Source organism: Salmo salar, chromosome ssa18 (assembly GCF_905237065.1).
Source record: "Salmo salar chromosome ssa18, Ssal_v3.1, whole genome shotgun sequence".
In the NCBI taxonomy this organism is placed as follows: Eukaryota; Metazoa; Chordata; class Actinopteri; order Salmoniformes; family Salmonidae; genus Salmo; species Salmo salar.
In genome coordinates this window covers 49,346,552-49,362,070 of record NC_059459.1, presented here as the reverse complement: position 1 = coordinate 49,362,070, position 15,519 = coordinate 49,346,552, and the positions used below count along the sequence as shown (strand labels likewise).

Below are 15,519 nucleotides of genomic sequence, written 5' to 3'. Positions count from 1 at the left end.
TCGTATTAACCTCATTCTTGGCCCTCTCTATCATCCTATTAACCTCATTCTTGGCCCTCTCTATCATCCTGTTAACCTCATTCTTGGCCCTCTCTTTTCATCCTGTTAACCTCATTCTTGGCCCTCTCTTTTCATCCTGTTAACCTCATTCTTGGCCCTCTCTTTTCATCCTGTTAACCTCATTCTTGGCCCTCTCTATCATTCTGTTAACCTCATTCTTGGCCCTCTCTACCATCCTGTTAAACTCATTCTTGGCCTTCTCTGTCATCCTGTTAACCTCATTCTTGGCCCTCTCTTTTCACCCTGTTAACCTCATTCTTGGCCCTCTCTATCATCGTATTAACCTCATTCTTGGCCCTCTCTATCATCCTGTTAACCTCATTCTTGGCCCTCTCTATCATCGTATTAACCTCATTCTTGGCCCACTCTATCATCCTATTAACCTCATTCTTGGCCCTCTCTATCATCCTGTTAACCTCATTCTTGGCCCTCTCTTTTCATCCTGTTAACCTCATTCTTGGCCCTCTCTTTTCATCCTGTTAACCTCATTCTTGGCCCTCTCTATCATCCTCTTAACCTCATTCTTGGCCCTCTCTATCATCCTGTTAACCTCATTCTTGGCCCTCACTTTTCATCCTGTTAACCGCATTCTTGGCCCTCTTTATCATCCTGTTAACCTCATTCTTGGCTCTCTCTTTTCATCCTCTTAACCGCATTCTTGGCCCTCTCTTATCATCCTGTTAACCTCATTCTTGGCCCTCTCTATCATCCTGTTAACCTCATTCTTGGCCCTGTCTTTTCATCCTGTTAACCTCATTCTTGGCCCTCTCTATCATCCTGTTAACCTCATTCTTGGCCCTCTCTTTTCATCATATTAACCTCCTTCTTGACCCTCTCTATCATCCTCTTAACCTCATTCTTGGCCCTCTCTATCATCCTGTTAACCTCATTCTTGGCCCTCTCTTTTCATCCTGTTAACCGCATTCTTGGCCCTCTTTATCATCCTGTTACCCTCATTCTTGGCCCTCTCTTTTCATCCTCTTAACCGCATTCTTGGCCTTCTCTTTTCATCCTGTTAACCTCATTCTTGGCCCTCCCTATCATCGTATTAACCTCATTCTTGGCCCTCTCTATCATCCTGTTAACCTCATTCTTGGCCCTCTCTTTTCATCCTGTTAACCTCATTCTTGGCCCTCTCTATCATCCTGTTAACCTCATTCTTTGCCCTCTCTATCATCTTGTTAACCTCATTCTTGGCCCTCTCTTATCATCCTGTTAACCTCATTCTTGGCCCTCTCTATCATCATATTAACCTCATTCTTGGCCCTCTCTTTTCATCCTGTTAACCTCATTCTTGGCCCTCTCTATCATCCTGTTAACCTCATTCTTGGCCCTATCTATCATCCTGTTAACCTCATTCTTGGCCCTCTCTATCATCGTATTAACCTCATTCTTGGCCCTCTCTATCATCCTATTAACCTCATTCTTGGCCCTCTCTATCATCGTATTAACCTCATTCTTGGCCCTCTCTTTTCATCCTGTTAACCTCATTCTTGGCCCTCTCTATCATCCTGTTAACCTCATTCTTGGCCCTCTCTATCATCCTGTTAACCTCATTCTTGGCCCTCTCTGTCATCCTGTTAACCTCATTCTTGGCCCTCTCTTTTCATCCTGTTAACCTCATTCTTGGCCCTTTCTTTTCATGCTGTTAACCTCATTCTTGGCCTTCTCTGTCATCCTGTTAACCTCATTCTTGGCCCTCTCTTTTCACCCTGTTAACCTCATTCTTGGCCCTCTCTATCATCGTATTAACCTCATTCTTGGCCCTCTCTATCATCCTGTTAACCTCATTCTTGGCCCTCTCTATCATCGTATTAACCTCATTCTTGGCCCTCTCTATCATCCTATTAACCTCATTCTTGGCCCTCTCTTTTCATCCTGTTAACCTCATTCTTGGCCCTCTCTTTTCATCCTGTTAACCTCATTCTTGGCCCTCTCTTTTCATCCTGTTAACCTCATTCTTGGCCCTCTCTTTTCATCCTGTTAACCTCATTCTTGGCCCTCTCTATCATTCTGTTAACCTCATTCTTGGCCCTCTCTACCATCCTGTTAACCTCATTCTTGGCCTTCTCTATCATCCTGTTAACCTCATTCTTGGCCCTCTCTTTTCATCCTGTTAACCTCATTCTTGGCCCTCTCTATCATCGTATTAACCTCATTTTTGGCCCTCTCTATCATCCTGTTAACCTCATTCTTGGCCCTCTCTTTTCATCCTGTTAACATCATTCCTTCATTTCTTATAGCTAACCCTAATATTACATGTAACTCCATGTCCGGGTTTGGAGCGAGTAGTTGTGCTGCACTTCGCTCCGCAGGTAATATTACATTTCATTACATTACAACGGTTTGATTTGTTTGATCTGAGCAATTTTTAGCTAGCTACATAGCTGTCTTTGTATCAAAGATAATTGTGTCGTTTAGAGTAATTATCGAGGTTAGCTAGCCAGCTATTTTCGTCCTCCGCGACGCCGTTCTCCAAACTTTGTCAACACTGCTAGCTAGCCAACTTCTACCGACTAGCAGCACTGTAGAAACTAATACATTACAACGGAACGATTTGATTAGTGTAGTGTTAGCTAGCTACATAGTTGTCTTTGCTGTCTTTGTATCTAAGATAATTGTGTAGTTTAGAGTAATCATCGAGGTTAGCTAGCCAGCTATTTTCGTCCGACGCGACGCCTTTCTCCAGATTTAGTCAACACACCTAGTCAACATCAAACCCACTGCTAGCTAGCCAACCTTTACCGACTAGCAGCACTGTAGAAACTAATACATTACAACAGAACGATTTGACTAGGGTAGTGTTAGCTAGCTACATAGTTGTCTTTGTCATAGTTTGATAATTGTGTAGTTTAGAGTAATTATCGAGGTAAGCTAGCCAGCTATTTTCGTCCCCCGCGTCGCCATCTTCCAAACCTAGCCAACTATTACTGACGAGCAGCATTGTAGAAACTAAATACATTACAAAGGAACGTCTTGATTAGTGTTATGTTAGCTAGCTACATAGTTGCCTTTGTATCATGATAAAGGTGTAGTACTGAAACTATCGAGGTTACCTAGCCAGCTACACTTTCAAACAAAGTCAACAACGCAGCCACTGCTAGCTAGCCTACTTCACCAGCCAGCAGTACTGTATCATTTTAGTCTTTTTAGTCAATAAGATTTTTGCAACGTAAGCTTAACTTTCTGAACATTCGAGACGTGTAGTCCACTTGTCATTCCAATCTCCTTTGCATTAGCGTAGCCTCTTCTGTATCTTGTCAACTATGTGTCTGTCTATCCCTGTTCTCTCCCCTCTGCACAGGCCATACAAACGCTTCACACAGCGTGGCCTCTGCCACTCTAACCTGGTGGTCCCAGCACGCACGACCCATGTGGAGTTCCAGGTCTCCGGCAGCCTCTGGAACTGCCGGTCTGCGGCCAACAAGGCAGAGTTCATCTCAGCCTATGCTACCCTCCAGTCCCTCGACTTCTTGGCGCTGACGGAAACATGGATTACCACAGATAACACTGCTACTCCTCCTGCTCTCTCCTCGTCTGCCCACGTGTTCTCGCATACCCCGAGAGCATCTGGCCAGCGGGGTGGTGGCACTGGAATCCTCATCTCTCCCAAGTGGACATTCTCTCTTTCTCCCCTGACCCATCTGTCTATCGCCTCCTTTGAATTCCATGCTGTCACAGTTACCAGCCCTTTCAAGCTTAACATCCTTATCATTTATCGCCCTCCAGGTTCCCTTGGAGAGTTCATCAATGAGCTTGACGCCTTGATAAGTTCCTTTCCTGAGGATGGCTCACCTCTCACAGTTCTGGGTGACTTTAACCTCCCCACGTCTACCTTTGACTCATTCCTCTCTGCCTCCTTCTTTCCATTCCTCTCCTCTTTTGACCTCACCCTCTCACCTTCCCCCCCTACTCACAAGGCAGGCAATACGCTTGACCTCATCTTTACTAGATGCTGTTCTTCCACTAATCTCATTGCAACTCCCCTCCAAGTCGCCGACCACTACCTTGTATCCTTTTCCCTCTCGCTCTCCTCCAACACTTCTCACTCTGCCCCTACTCGGATGGTATTGCGCCGTCGCAACCTTCGCTCTCTCTCTCCCGCTACTCTCTCCTCTTCCATCCTATCATCTCTTCCCTCTGCTCAAACCTTCTCCAACCTATCTCCTGATTCTGCCTCCTCAACCCTCCTCTCCTCCCTTTCTGCATTCTTTGACTCTCTATGTCCCCTATCCTCCAGGCCGGCTCGGTCCTCCCCTCCTGCTCCGTGGCTCGACGACTCATTGCGAGCTCACAGAACAGGGCTCCGGGCAGCCGAGCGGAAATGGAGGAAAACTCGCCTCCCTGCGGACCTGGCATCCTTTCACTCCCTCCTCTCTACATTTTCCTCTTCTGTTTCTGCTGCTAAAGCCACTTTCTACCACTCTAAATTCCAAGCATCTGCCTCTAACCCTAGGAAGCTCTTTGCCACCTTCTCCTCCCTCCTGAATCTTCCTCCCCCTCCCCCCCTCCTCCCTCTATGCGGATGACTTCGTCAACCATTTTGAAAAGAAGGTCGACGACATCCGATCCTCATTTGTTAAGTCAAACGACACCGCTGGTCCTGCTCACACTGCCCTACCCTGTGCTTTGACCTCTTTCTCCCCTCTCTCTCCAGATGAAATCTCGCGTCTTGTGACGGCCGGCCGCCCAACAACCTGCCTGCTTGACCCTATCCCCTCCTCTCTTCTCCAGACCATTTCCGGAGACCTTCTCCCTTACCTCACCTCGCTCATCAACTCATCCTTGACCGCTGGCTACATCCCTTCCGTCTTCAAGAGAGCGAGAGTTGCACCCCTTCTGAAAAAACCTACACTCGATCCCTCCGATGTCAACAACTACAGACCAGTATCCCTTCTTTCTTTTCTCTCCAAAACTCTTGAACGTGCCGTCCTTGGCCAGCTCTCTTGCTATCTCTCTCAGAATGATCTTCTTGATCCAAATCAGTCAGGTTTCAAGACTGGTCATTCAACTGAGACTGCTCTTCTTTGTGTCACGGAGGCTCTCCGCACTGCTAAAGCTAACTCTCTCTCCTCTGCTCTCATCCTTCTAGACCTATCTGCTGCCTTTGATACTGTGAACCATCAGATCCTCCTCTCCACCCTCTCCGAGTTGGGCATCTCCGGCGCGGCCCACGCTTGGATTGCGTCCTACCTGACAGGTCGCTCCTACCAGGTGGCGTGGCTAGAATCTGTCTCCACACCACGTGCTCTCACCACTGTTGTCCCCCAGGGCTCTGTTCTAGGCCCTCTCCTATTCTTGCTATACACCAAGTCACTTGGCTCTGTCATATCCTCACATGGTCTCTCCTATCATTGCTATGCAGATGACACTCAATTAATCTTCTCCTTTCCCCCTTCTGATAACCAGGTGGCTAATCACATCTCTGCATGTCTGGCAGACATATCAGTGTGGATGAAGGATCACCACCTCAAGCTGAACCTCGGCAAGACGGAGCTGCTTTTCCTCCCGGGGAAGGACTGCCCGTTCCATGATCTCGCCATCACGGTTGACAACTCCATTGTGTCCTCCTCCCAGAGTGCTAAGAACCTTGGCGTGACCCTAGACAACACCCTGTTGTTCTCCACTAACATCAAGGCGGTGACCCGATCCTGTAGGTTCATGCTCTACAACATTCGCAGAGTACGACACTGCCTCACACAGGAAGCGGCGCAGGTCCTAATCCAGGCACTTGTCATCTCCCGTCTGGATTACTGCAACTCGCTGTTGGCTGGGCTCCCTGCCTGTGCCATTAAACCCCTACAACTCATCCAGAACGCCGCAGCCCGTCTGGTGTTCAACCTTCCCAAGTTCTCTCACGTCACCCCGCTCCTCCGCTCTCTCCACTGGCTTCCAGTCGAAGCTCGCATCCGCTACAAGACCATGGTGCTTGCCTACGGAGCCGTGAGGGGAACGGCACCTCCGTACCTTCAGGCTCTGATCAGTCCCTACACCCAAACGAGGGCACTGCGCTCATCCACCTCTGGCCTGCTGGCCCCCCTACCTCTGAGGAAGCACAGTTCCCGCTCAGCCCATTCAAAACTGTTCGCTGCTCTGGCACCCCTATGGTGGCACAAGCTCCCTCACGACGCCAGGACAGCGGAGTCAATCACCACCTTCCGGAGACACCTGAAACCCCACCTCTTTAAGGAATACCTAGGATAGGATAAAGTAATCCTTCTAACCCCCCCCCCTAAAAGATTTAGATGCACTATTGTAAAGTGGTTGTTCCACTGGATATCATAAGGTGAATGCACCAATTTGTAAGTCGCTCTGGATAAATGCTAAATGACTTAAATGTAAATGTAAATGATAGCTTATAAAAAACATAATCTGCCCTGGATCTCCAGATAGAATTTATTTCTTCACTTCATTGCTTTTAAAATGTAATCGTTAATCTGTGGTTCAGTTTTTTGCTTAATTCAACAACATCCATCTAGTGCCAGCTTGTCTACAGCCTCTACAGATGGTCTCAGGCATTATCACCTCATTGCATTTCAATACAGGAGACCAGTACAATTATCTCAATGAAGTAACCAAAACATCTGCACTATAGTTCTCCATAGTTTTCTGAACCTTCCTACTACAGAAAACGATGTAATGATCACTGAACCCATAGTTTACAACCCCACATCCTCGATCTATCAGACACCAAAACAAGGTCAGTGATGGTTTGGGTAGAAGGACAGACCCTGGTGGGCTCATTAGTCAGCTGGTGTAAAGCAAACGGATGACAAAATCTGAAATGCTTTAGAAGAAGCCAACCTGTTTGTAGTGCTATATGAATCCCCAGACTACTATAAATAAACCAGGCTGTGTTGTGGGGTTAGAGCTGTGTGTCTATGTATGCTACCTATTGTACAGGGCTGTGTATCGCAGGCTGCGTAGTCGGCCGTCTCTCCCACACACTTCCTGCCTCCATGCCGGGGGGCGGGGTTAGAACACTCTCGCTGACGAATCATCAGCCCACTGCCACACGACACACTGCATGGTAACCAGGAAGACCACGGTCCCCAGCCCCCAACAACTACAATCACACAGACAGTGTGTCAGTCGATCCAACATCAACAATAGCAGTCATGTGGTTTGTTTGTTTGTGTTCTCACCTGGACAGGGTGTAGCGTCACAGGGACGTGTCTCTGTGGTGTTGCCACGGCAGCCGCTGCCCCCGCGGTGACAGATGGGGAAGATGCAGAGTCGAACACGCACGACGAGACCTGAACCACACGACACAGAACATGCAGACCACGGAGACCAAAGGCCCCAGCCGCCGTTCCCATGCACTAAACACACACACACACACACACACACACACACACACACACACACACACACACACACACACACACACACACACACACACACACACACACACACACACACACACACACACATTTTTATAAAAGGGAAATGATTGCTCAAACACAACACCCAAACCTGAGCGTTCCATTCTGCCACCTCTGGTCTCTGGTCTCTGGGTTAGGGTTAGGTTAGCTAACCCTCTGGGTTAAGGTTAGGGTTAGGTTAGCTAACCCTAACCCTCTGGTCTCTGGGTTAGGGTTAGGGTTAGGTTAGCTAACCCTCTGGTCTCTGGGTTAGGGTTAGGGTTAGGTTAGCTAACCCTAACCCTCTGGTCTCTGGTCTCTGGGTTAAGGTTAGGGTAGCTAACCCTAACCCTCTGGTCTCTGGTCTCTGGGTTAGGTTAGGGTTAGGTTAGCTAACCCTAACCCTCTGGTCTCTGGGTTAGGGTTAGGGTTAGGTTAGCTAACCCTAACCCTCTGGTCTCTGGGTTAGGGTTAGGTTAGCTAACTTTCTGGTCTCTGGTCTCTGGGTTAGGTTAGCTAACCCTCTGGTCTCTGGGTTAGGGTTAGGTTAGCTAACACTCTGGTCTCTGGGTTAGGGTTAGGTTAGCTAACCCTAACCCTCTGGTCTCTGGGTTAGGGTTAGGTTAGCTAACCCTCTGGTCTCTGGTCTCTGGGTTAGGTTAGCTAACCCTAACCCTCTGGTCTCTGGGTTAGGGTTAGGTTAGCTAACCCTCTGGTCTCTGGGTTAGGGTTAGGGTTAGGTTAGCTAACCCTCTGTTCTCTGGGTTAGGGTTAGGGTTAGGTTAGCTAACCCTAAGGGTTAGGTTAGCTAACCCTAACCCTCTGGTCTCTGGGTTAGGGTTAGGTTAGCTAACCCTCTGGTCTGTTGGCCCTCCCACCCATATGAGGGTCAGCTCCCCCCAGCCCAGACACAGATCTTCTCTGTTCTGACACCACAACGGTGGAATGAGCTTCAGCCAAACGTCAGCAGAGTCCCAACCTTCCTAACATGTCTGAAACAGACATCTTCAAAGAGTATCTTCAATAAATACAACAACGTAGCTAGCCGTAATGTCTATTACAGGAGCCAGATAGATTACAGGAGCTAGATGGATTACAGGAGCTAGATGGATTACAGGAGCTAGATGGATTACAGGAGCTAGTTGGATTACAGGAGCTAGTTGGATTACAGGAGTTAGATGGATTACAGGAGCTAGATGGATTATAGGAGCTAGTTGGATTACAGGAGCTAGATGGATTACAGGAGTTAGATGGATTACACAAGATAGTTGTTTTACAGGAGCTAGTTGTATTACAGGATATAGTTGTAATACAGGAGCTAGATGAATTACAGGAGATAGTTGTATTACAGGAGCTAGTTGTAATACTGGAGCCAGTTGTATTACAGGAGCTAGTTGTATTACAGGAGCTAGTTGTATTACAGGAGCTAGATGTATTACAGGATATAGTTGTATTACAGGAGCTAGTTGTATTACAGGATATAGTTGTATTACAGGATATAGTTGTATTACAGGAGCTAGCTGTATTACAGGAGCTAGTTATATTACAGGAGCTAGTTGTATTACAGGAGATAGTTGTATTACAGAAGATAGTTGTATTACAGGACATAGTTGTATTACAGGAGCCAGTTGTATTACAGGAGCCAGATGTATTACAGGAGCCAGTTGTATTACAGGAGCCAGATGTATTACAGGAGCCAGTTGTATTACAGGAGCTAGTTGTATTACAGGAGCTAGTTGTATTACAGGATAGAGTTGTATTACAGGAGCCAGTTGTATTACAGGAGCTAGTTGTATTACAGGAGCTAGTTGTTATACAGGAGCTAGTTGTATTACAGGAGCTAGTTGTATTACAGGAGCTAGTTGTAATACAGGATATAGTTGTATTACAGGATATAGTTGTATTACAGGCTATAGTTGTATTACAGGAGCTAGTTGTATTACAGGAGCTAGTTGTATTACAGGAGCTAGTTGTATTACAGGATATAGTTGTATTACAGGAGCTAGTTGTATTACAGGAGCTAGTTGTATTACAGAAGATAGTTGTATTACAGGAGCCAGTTGTATTACAGGAGCTTGTTGTATTACAGGATATAGTTGTATTACAGGAGCCAGTTGTATTACAGGAGCTAGTTGTATTACAGGAGCTAGTTGTATTACAGGATATAGTTGTATTACAGGAGCCAGTTGTATTACAGGAGCCAGTTGTATTACAGGAGCTAGTTGTATTACAGGAGCCAGATGAATTACAGGATATAGTTGTATTACAGGAGATAGTTGTATTACAGTATATAGTTGTATTACAGGAGCCAGTTGTATTACAGGATATAGTTGTATTACAGGAGCTAGTTGTATTACAGGTTATAGTTGTATTACAGGATATAGTTGTACTACAGAAGCCAGTTGTATTACAGGAGCCAGTTGTATTACAGGAGCTAGTTGTATTACAGGAGATAGTTGTATTACAGGAGCTAGTTGTATTACAGGATATAGTTGTTAGCTAACCCTAACCCTCTGGTCTCTGGTCTCTGGGTTAAGGTTAGGGTAGCTAACCCTAACCCTCTGGTCTCTGGTCTCTGGGTTAGGTTAGGGTTAGGTTAGCTAACCCTAACCCTCTGGTCTCTGGGTTAGGGTTAGGTTAGCTAACCCTAACCCTCTGGTCTCTGGGTTAGGGTTAGGTTAGCTAACTTTCTGGTCTCTGGTCTCTGGGTTAGGTTAGCTAACCCTCTGGTCTCTGGGTTAGGGTTAGGTTAGCTAACACTCTGGTCTCTGGGTTAGGGTTAGGTTAGCTAACCCTAACCCTCTGGTCTCTGGGTTAGGGTTAGGTTAGCTAACCCTCTGTCTCTGGTCTCTGGGTTAGGTTAGCTAACCCTAACCCTCTGGTTTCTGGGTTAGGGTTAGGTTAGCTAACCCTCTGGTCTCTGGGTTAGGGTTAGGGTTAGGTTAGCTAACCCTCTGTTCTCTGGGTTAGGGTTAGGGTTAGGTTAGCTAACCCTAACCCTCTGGTCTCTGGGTTAGGGTTAGGTTAGCTAACCCTCTGGTCTGTTGGCCCTCCCACCCATATGAGGGTCAGCTCCCCCCAGCCCAGACACAGATCTTCTCTGTTCTGACACCACAACGGTGGAATGAGCTTCAGCCAAACGTCAGCAGAGTCCCAACCTTCCTAACATGTCTGAAACAGACATCTTCAAAGAGTATCTTCAATAAATACAACAACGTAGCTAGCCGTAATGTCTATTACAGGAGCCAGATAGATTACAGGAGCTAGATGGATTACAGGAGCTAGATGGATTACAGGAGCTAGATGGATTACAGGAGCTAGATGGATTACAGGAGCTAGTCGGATTACAGGAGTTAGATGGATTACAGGAGCTAGATGGATTATAGGAGCTAGTTGGATTACAGGAGCTAGATGGATTACAGGAGTTAGATGGATTACACGAGATAGTTGTTTTACAGGAGCTAGTTGTATTACAGGATATAGTTGTAATACAGGAGCTAGATGAATTACAGGAGATAGTTGTATTACAGGAGCTAGTTGTAATACTGGAGCCAGTTGTATTACAGGAGCTAGTTGTATTACAGGAGCTAGTTGTATTACAGGATATAGTTGTATTACAGGAGCTAGTTGTATTACAGGATATAGTTGTATTACAGGATATAGTTGTATTACAGGAGCTAGCTGTATTACAGGAGCTAGTTATATTACAGGAGCAATTTGTATTACAGGAGATAGTTGTATTACAGAAGATAGTTGTATTACAGGACATAGTTGTATTACAGGAGCCAGTTGTATTACAGGAGCCAGATGTATTACAGGAGCCAGTTGTATTACAGGAGCCAGATGTATTACAGGAGCCAGTTGTATTACAGGAGCTAGTTGTATTACAGGAGCTAGTTGTATTACAGGATAGAGTTGTATTACAGGAGCCAGTTGTATTACAGGAGCTAGTTGTATTACAGGAGCTAGTTGTTATACAGGAGCTAGTTGTATTACAGGAGCTAGTTGTATTACAGGAGCTAGTTGTAATACAGGATATAGTTGTATTACAGGATATAGTTGTATTACAGGCTATAGTTGTATTACAGGAGCTAGTTGTATTACAGGAGCTAGTTGTATTACAGGAGCTAGTTGTATTACAGGATATAGTTGTATTACAGGATAAACTTATATTACAGGAGCTAGTTGTATTACAGTAGCTAGTTGTATTACAGGAGCTAGTTGTATTACAGGAGCTAGATATATTACAGGATATAGTTGTATTACAGGAGCTAGTTGTATTACAGGAGCTAGTTGTATTACAGAAGATAGTTGTATTACAGGAGCCAGTTGTATTACAGGAGCTTGTTGTATTACAGGATATAGTTGTATTACAGGAGCCAGTTGTATTACAGGAGCTAGTTGTATTACAGGAGCTAGTTGTATTACAGGATATAGTTGTATTACAGGAGCCAGTTGTATTACAGGAGCCAGTTGTATTACAGGAGCTAGTTGTATTACAGGAGCCAGATGAATTACAGGATATAGTTGTATTACAGGAGATAGTTGTATTACAGTATATAGTTGTATTACAGGAGCCAGTTGTATTACAGGATATAGTTGTATTACAGGAGCTAGTTGTATTACAGGTTATAGTTGTATTACAGGATATAGTTGTACTACAGAAGCCAGTTGTATTACAGGAGCCAGTTGTATTACAGGAGCTAGTTGTATTACAGGAGATAGTTGTATTACAGGAGCTAGTTGTATTACAGGATATAGTTGTTAGCTAACCCTAACCCTCTGGTCTCTGGTCTCTGGGTTAAGGTTAGGGTAGCTAACCCTAACCCTCTGGTCTCTGGTCTCTGGGTTAGGTTAGGGTTAGGTTAGCTAACCCTAACCCTCTGGTCTCTGGGTTAGGGTTAGGGTTAGGTTAGCTAACCCTAACCCTCTGGTCTCTGGGTTAGGGTTAGGTTAGCTAACTTTCTGGTCTCTGGTCTCTGGGTTAGGTTAGCTAACCCTCTGGTCTCTGGGTTAGGGTTAGGTTAGCTAACACTCTGGTCTCTGGGTTAGGGTTAGGTTAGCTAACCCTAACCCTCTGGTCTCTGGGTTAGGGTTAGGTTAGCTAACCCTCTGGTCTCTGGTCTCTGGGTTAGGTTAGCTAACCCTAACCCTCTGGTCTCTGGGTTAGGGTTAGGTTAGCTAACCCTCTGGTCTCTGGGTTAGGGTTAGGGTTAGGTTAGCTAACCCTAACCCTCTGGTCTCTGGGTTAGGGTTAGGTTAGCTAACCCTCTGGTCTGTTGGCCCTCCCACCCATATGAGGGTCAGCTCCCCCCAGCCCAGACACAGATCTTCTCTGTTCTGACACCACAACGGTGGAATGAGCTTCAGCCAAACGTCAGCAGAGTCCCAACCTTCCTAACATGTCTGAAACAGACATCTTCAAAGAGTATCTTCAATAAATACAACAACGTAGCTAGCCGTAATGTCTATTACAGGAGCCAGATAGATTACAGGAGCTAGATGGATTACAGGAGCTAGATGGATTACAGGAGCTAGATGGATTACAGGAGCTAGATGGATTACAGGAGCTAGTTGGATTACAGGAGTTAGATGGATTACAGGAGCTAGATGGATTATAGGAGCTAGTTGGATTACAGGAGCTAGATGGATTACAGGAGTTAGATGGATTACACGAGATAGTTGTTTTACAGGAGCTAGTTGTATTACAGGATATAGTTGTAATACAGGAGCTAGATGAATTACAGGAGATAGTTGTATTACAGGAGCTAGTTGTAATACTGGAGCCAGTTGTATTACAGGAGCTAGTTGTATTACAGGAGCTAGTTGTATTACAGGATATAGTTGTATTACAGGAGCTAGTTGTATTACAGGATATAGTTGTATTACAGGATATAGTTGTATTACAGGAGCTAGCTGTATTACAGGAGCTAGTTATATTACAGGAGCTAGTTGTATTACAGGAGATAGTTGTATTACAGAAGATAGTTGTATTACAGGACATAGTTGTATTACAGGAGCCAGTTGTATTACAGGAGCCAGATGTATTACAGGAGCCAGTTGTATTACAGGAGCCAGATGTATTACAGGAGCCAGTTGTATTACAGGAGCTAGTTGTATTACAGGAGCTAGTTGTATTACAGGATAGAGTTGTATTACAGGAGCCAGTTGTATTACAGGAGCTAGTTGTATTACAGGAGCTAGTTGTTATACAGGAGCTAGTTGTATTACAGGAGCTAGTTGTATTACAGGAGCTAGTTGTAATACAGGAGCTAGTTGTAATACAGGAGCTAGTTGTATTACAGGAGCCAGTTGTATTACAAGAGCTAGTTGTATTACAGGATATAGTTGTATTAGAGGAGATAGTTGTATTACAGGATATAGTTGTATTACAGGAGCTATGTGGATTACAGGAGCTAGTTGTATTACAGGATATAGTTGTATTACAGGATATAGTTGTATTACAGGCTATAGTTGTATTACAGGAGCTAGTTGTATTACAGGAGCTAGTTGTATTACAGGAGCTAGTTGTATTACAGGATATAGTTGTATTACAGGATAAACTTATATTACAGGAGCTAGTTGTATTACAGTAGCTAGTTGTATTACAGGAGCTAGTTGTATTACAGGAGCTAGATATATTACAGGATATAGTTGTATTACAGGAGCTAGTTGTATTACAGGAGCTAGTTGTATTACAGAAGATAGTTGTATTACAGGAGCCAGTTGTATTACAGGAGCTTGTTGTATTACAGGATATAGTTGTATTACAGGAGCCAGTTGTATTACAGGAGCTAGTTGTATTACAGGAGCTAGTTGTATTACAGGATATAGTTGTATTACAGGAGCCAGTTGTATTACAGGAGCCAGTTGTATTACAGGAGCTAGTTGTATTACAGGAGCCAGATGAATTACAGGATATAGTTGTATTACAGGAGATAGTTGTATTACAGTATATAGTTGTATTACAGGAGCCAGTTGTATTACAGGATATAGTTGTATTACAGGAGCTAGTTGTATTACAGGTTATAGTTGTATTACAGGATATAGTTGTACTACAGAAGCCAGTTGTATTACAGGAGCCAGTTGTATTACAGGAGCTAGTTGTATTACAGGAGATAGTTGTATTACAGGAGCTAGTTGTATTACAGGATATAGTTGTAATACAGGAGCTAGTTGTATTACAGGATCTAGCTGTATTACAGGAGCTACTTGTGTTACAGGAGCTAGTTGTATTACAGGAGCTAGTTGTATTACAGGAGCCAGTTGTATTACAGGATATAGTTGTATTACAGGATATAGTTGTATTACAGGAGCTAGTTGTATTACAGGAGCCAGATGTATTACAGGATATAGTTGTATTACAGGAGCTAGTTGTATTACAGGAGCTAGTTGTATTACAGAAGATAGTTGTATTACAGGAGCTAGTTGTATTACAGGAGCTAGTTGTATTACAGGAGATAGTTGTATTACAGGAGCTAGTTGTATTACAGGCGCTAGTTGTATTACAGGATATAGTTGTAATACAGGTGCTAGTTGTATTACAGGAGATAGTTGTATTACAGGAGCTAGTTGCATTACAGGAGCTAGTTGTATTACAGGAGCTAGTTGTATTACAGGAGCTAGTTGTATTACAGGATATAGTTGTATTACAGGATATAGTTGTATTACAGGAGTTATTGGTGATCTCACCTCGGCTTTCACAACTTCCCAGGGTGCACCTGCGGGTTTGGAGGGAGGAGTCAGAACAGGACGTGAAGACATCATCACAAGATCGCCCTCTCCGCTGGAAGCCACTCCCACAGGTGACCGAACATTCCGTCCACTCCGACCATGGGGACCATCTATCTTCACTTCCCAACCCTATACACACACACACACACACACACACACACACACACACACACACACACACACACACACACACACACACACACACACACACACACACACACACACACACACACACACACAAGCACGCACACAAACACTCAAACAAATACACACAACACACACACAAACACACACACACACAAATACACACACACACACACGCACACACACACACATACACACATATGCATACACACACATA

The 15,519-nt window shown here is 44.7% G+C and overlaps 1 protein-coding gene across 1 annotated transcript in view; it reads right to left on the bottom strand.

Annotated features, from left to right (window-relative positions):
- LOC106577471 (thrombospondin-2-like) overlaps positions 1–15,297 on the bottom strand; it is a gene marked incomplete at its 5' end in the record, with an annotated part of 128,856 nt that extends 113,559 nt beyond the window's left edge. Inside the window, 3 exons of the mRNA XM_045700575.1 lie at positions 6,953–7,126; positions 7,206–7,382; positions 15,117–15,297. Coding sequence (XP_045556531.1) covers positions 6,953–7,126; positions 7,206–7,382; positions 15,117–15,297 — 532 coding nt within the window. The remainder of the gene's footprint in view (positions 1–6,952; positions 7,127–7,205; positions 7,383–15,116) is intronic.
- Positions 15,298–15,519: the final 222 nt, after the last annotated feature.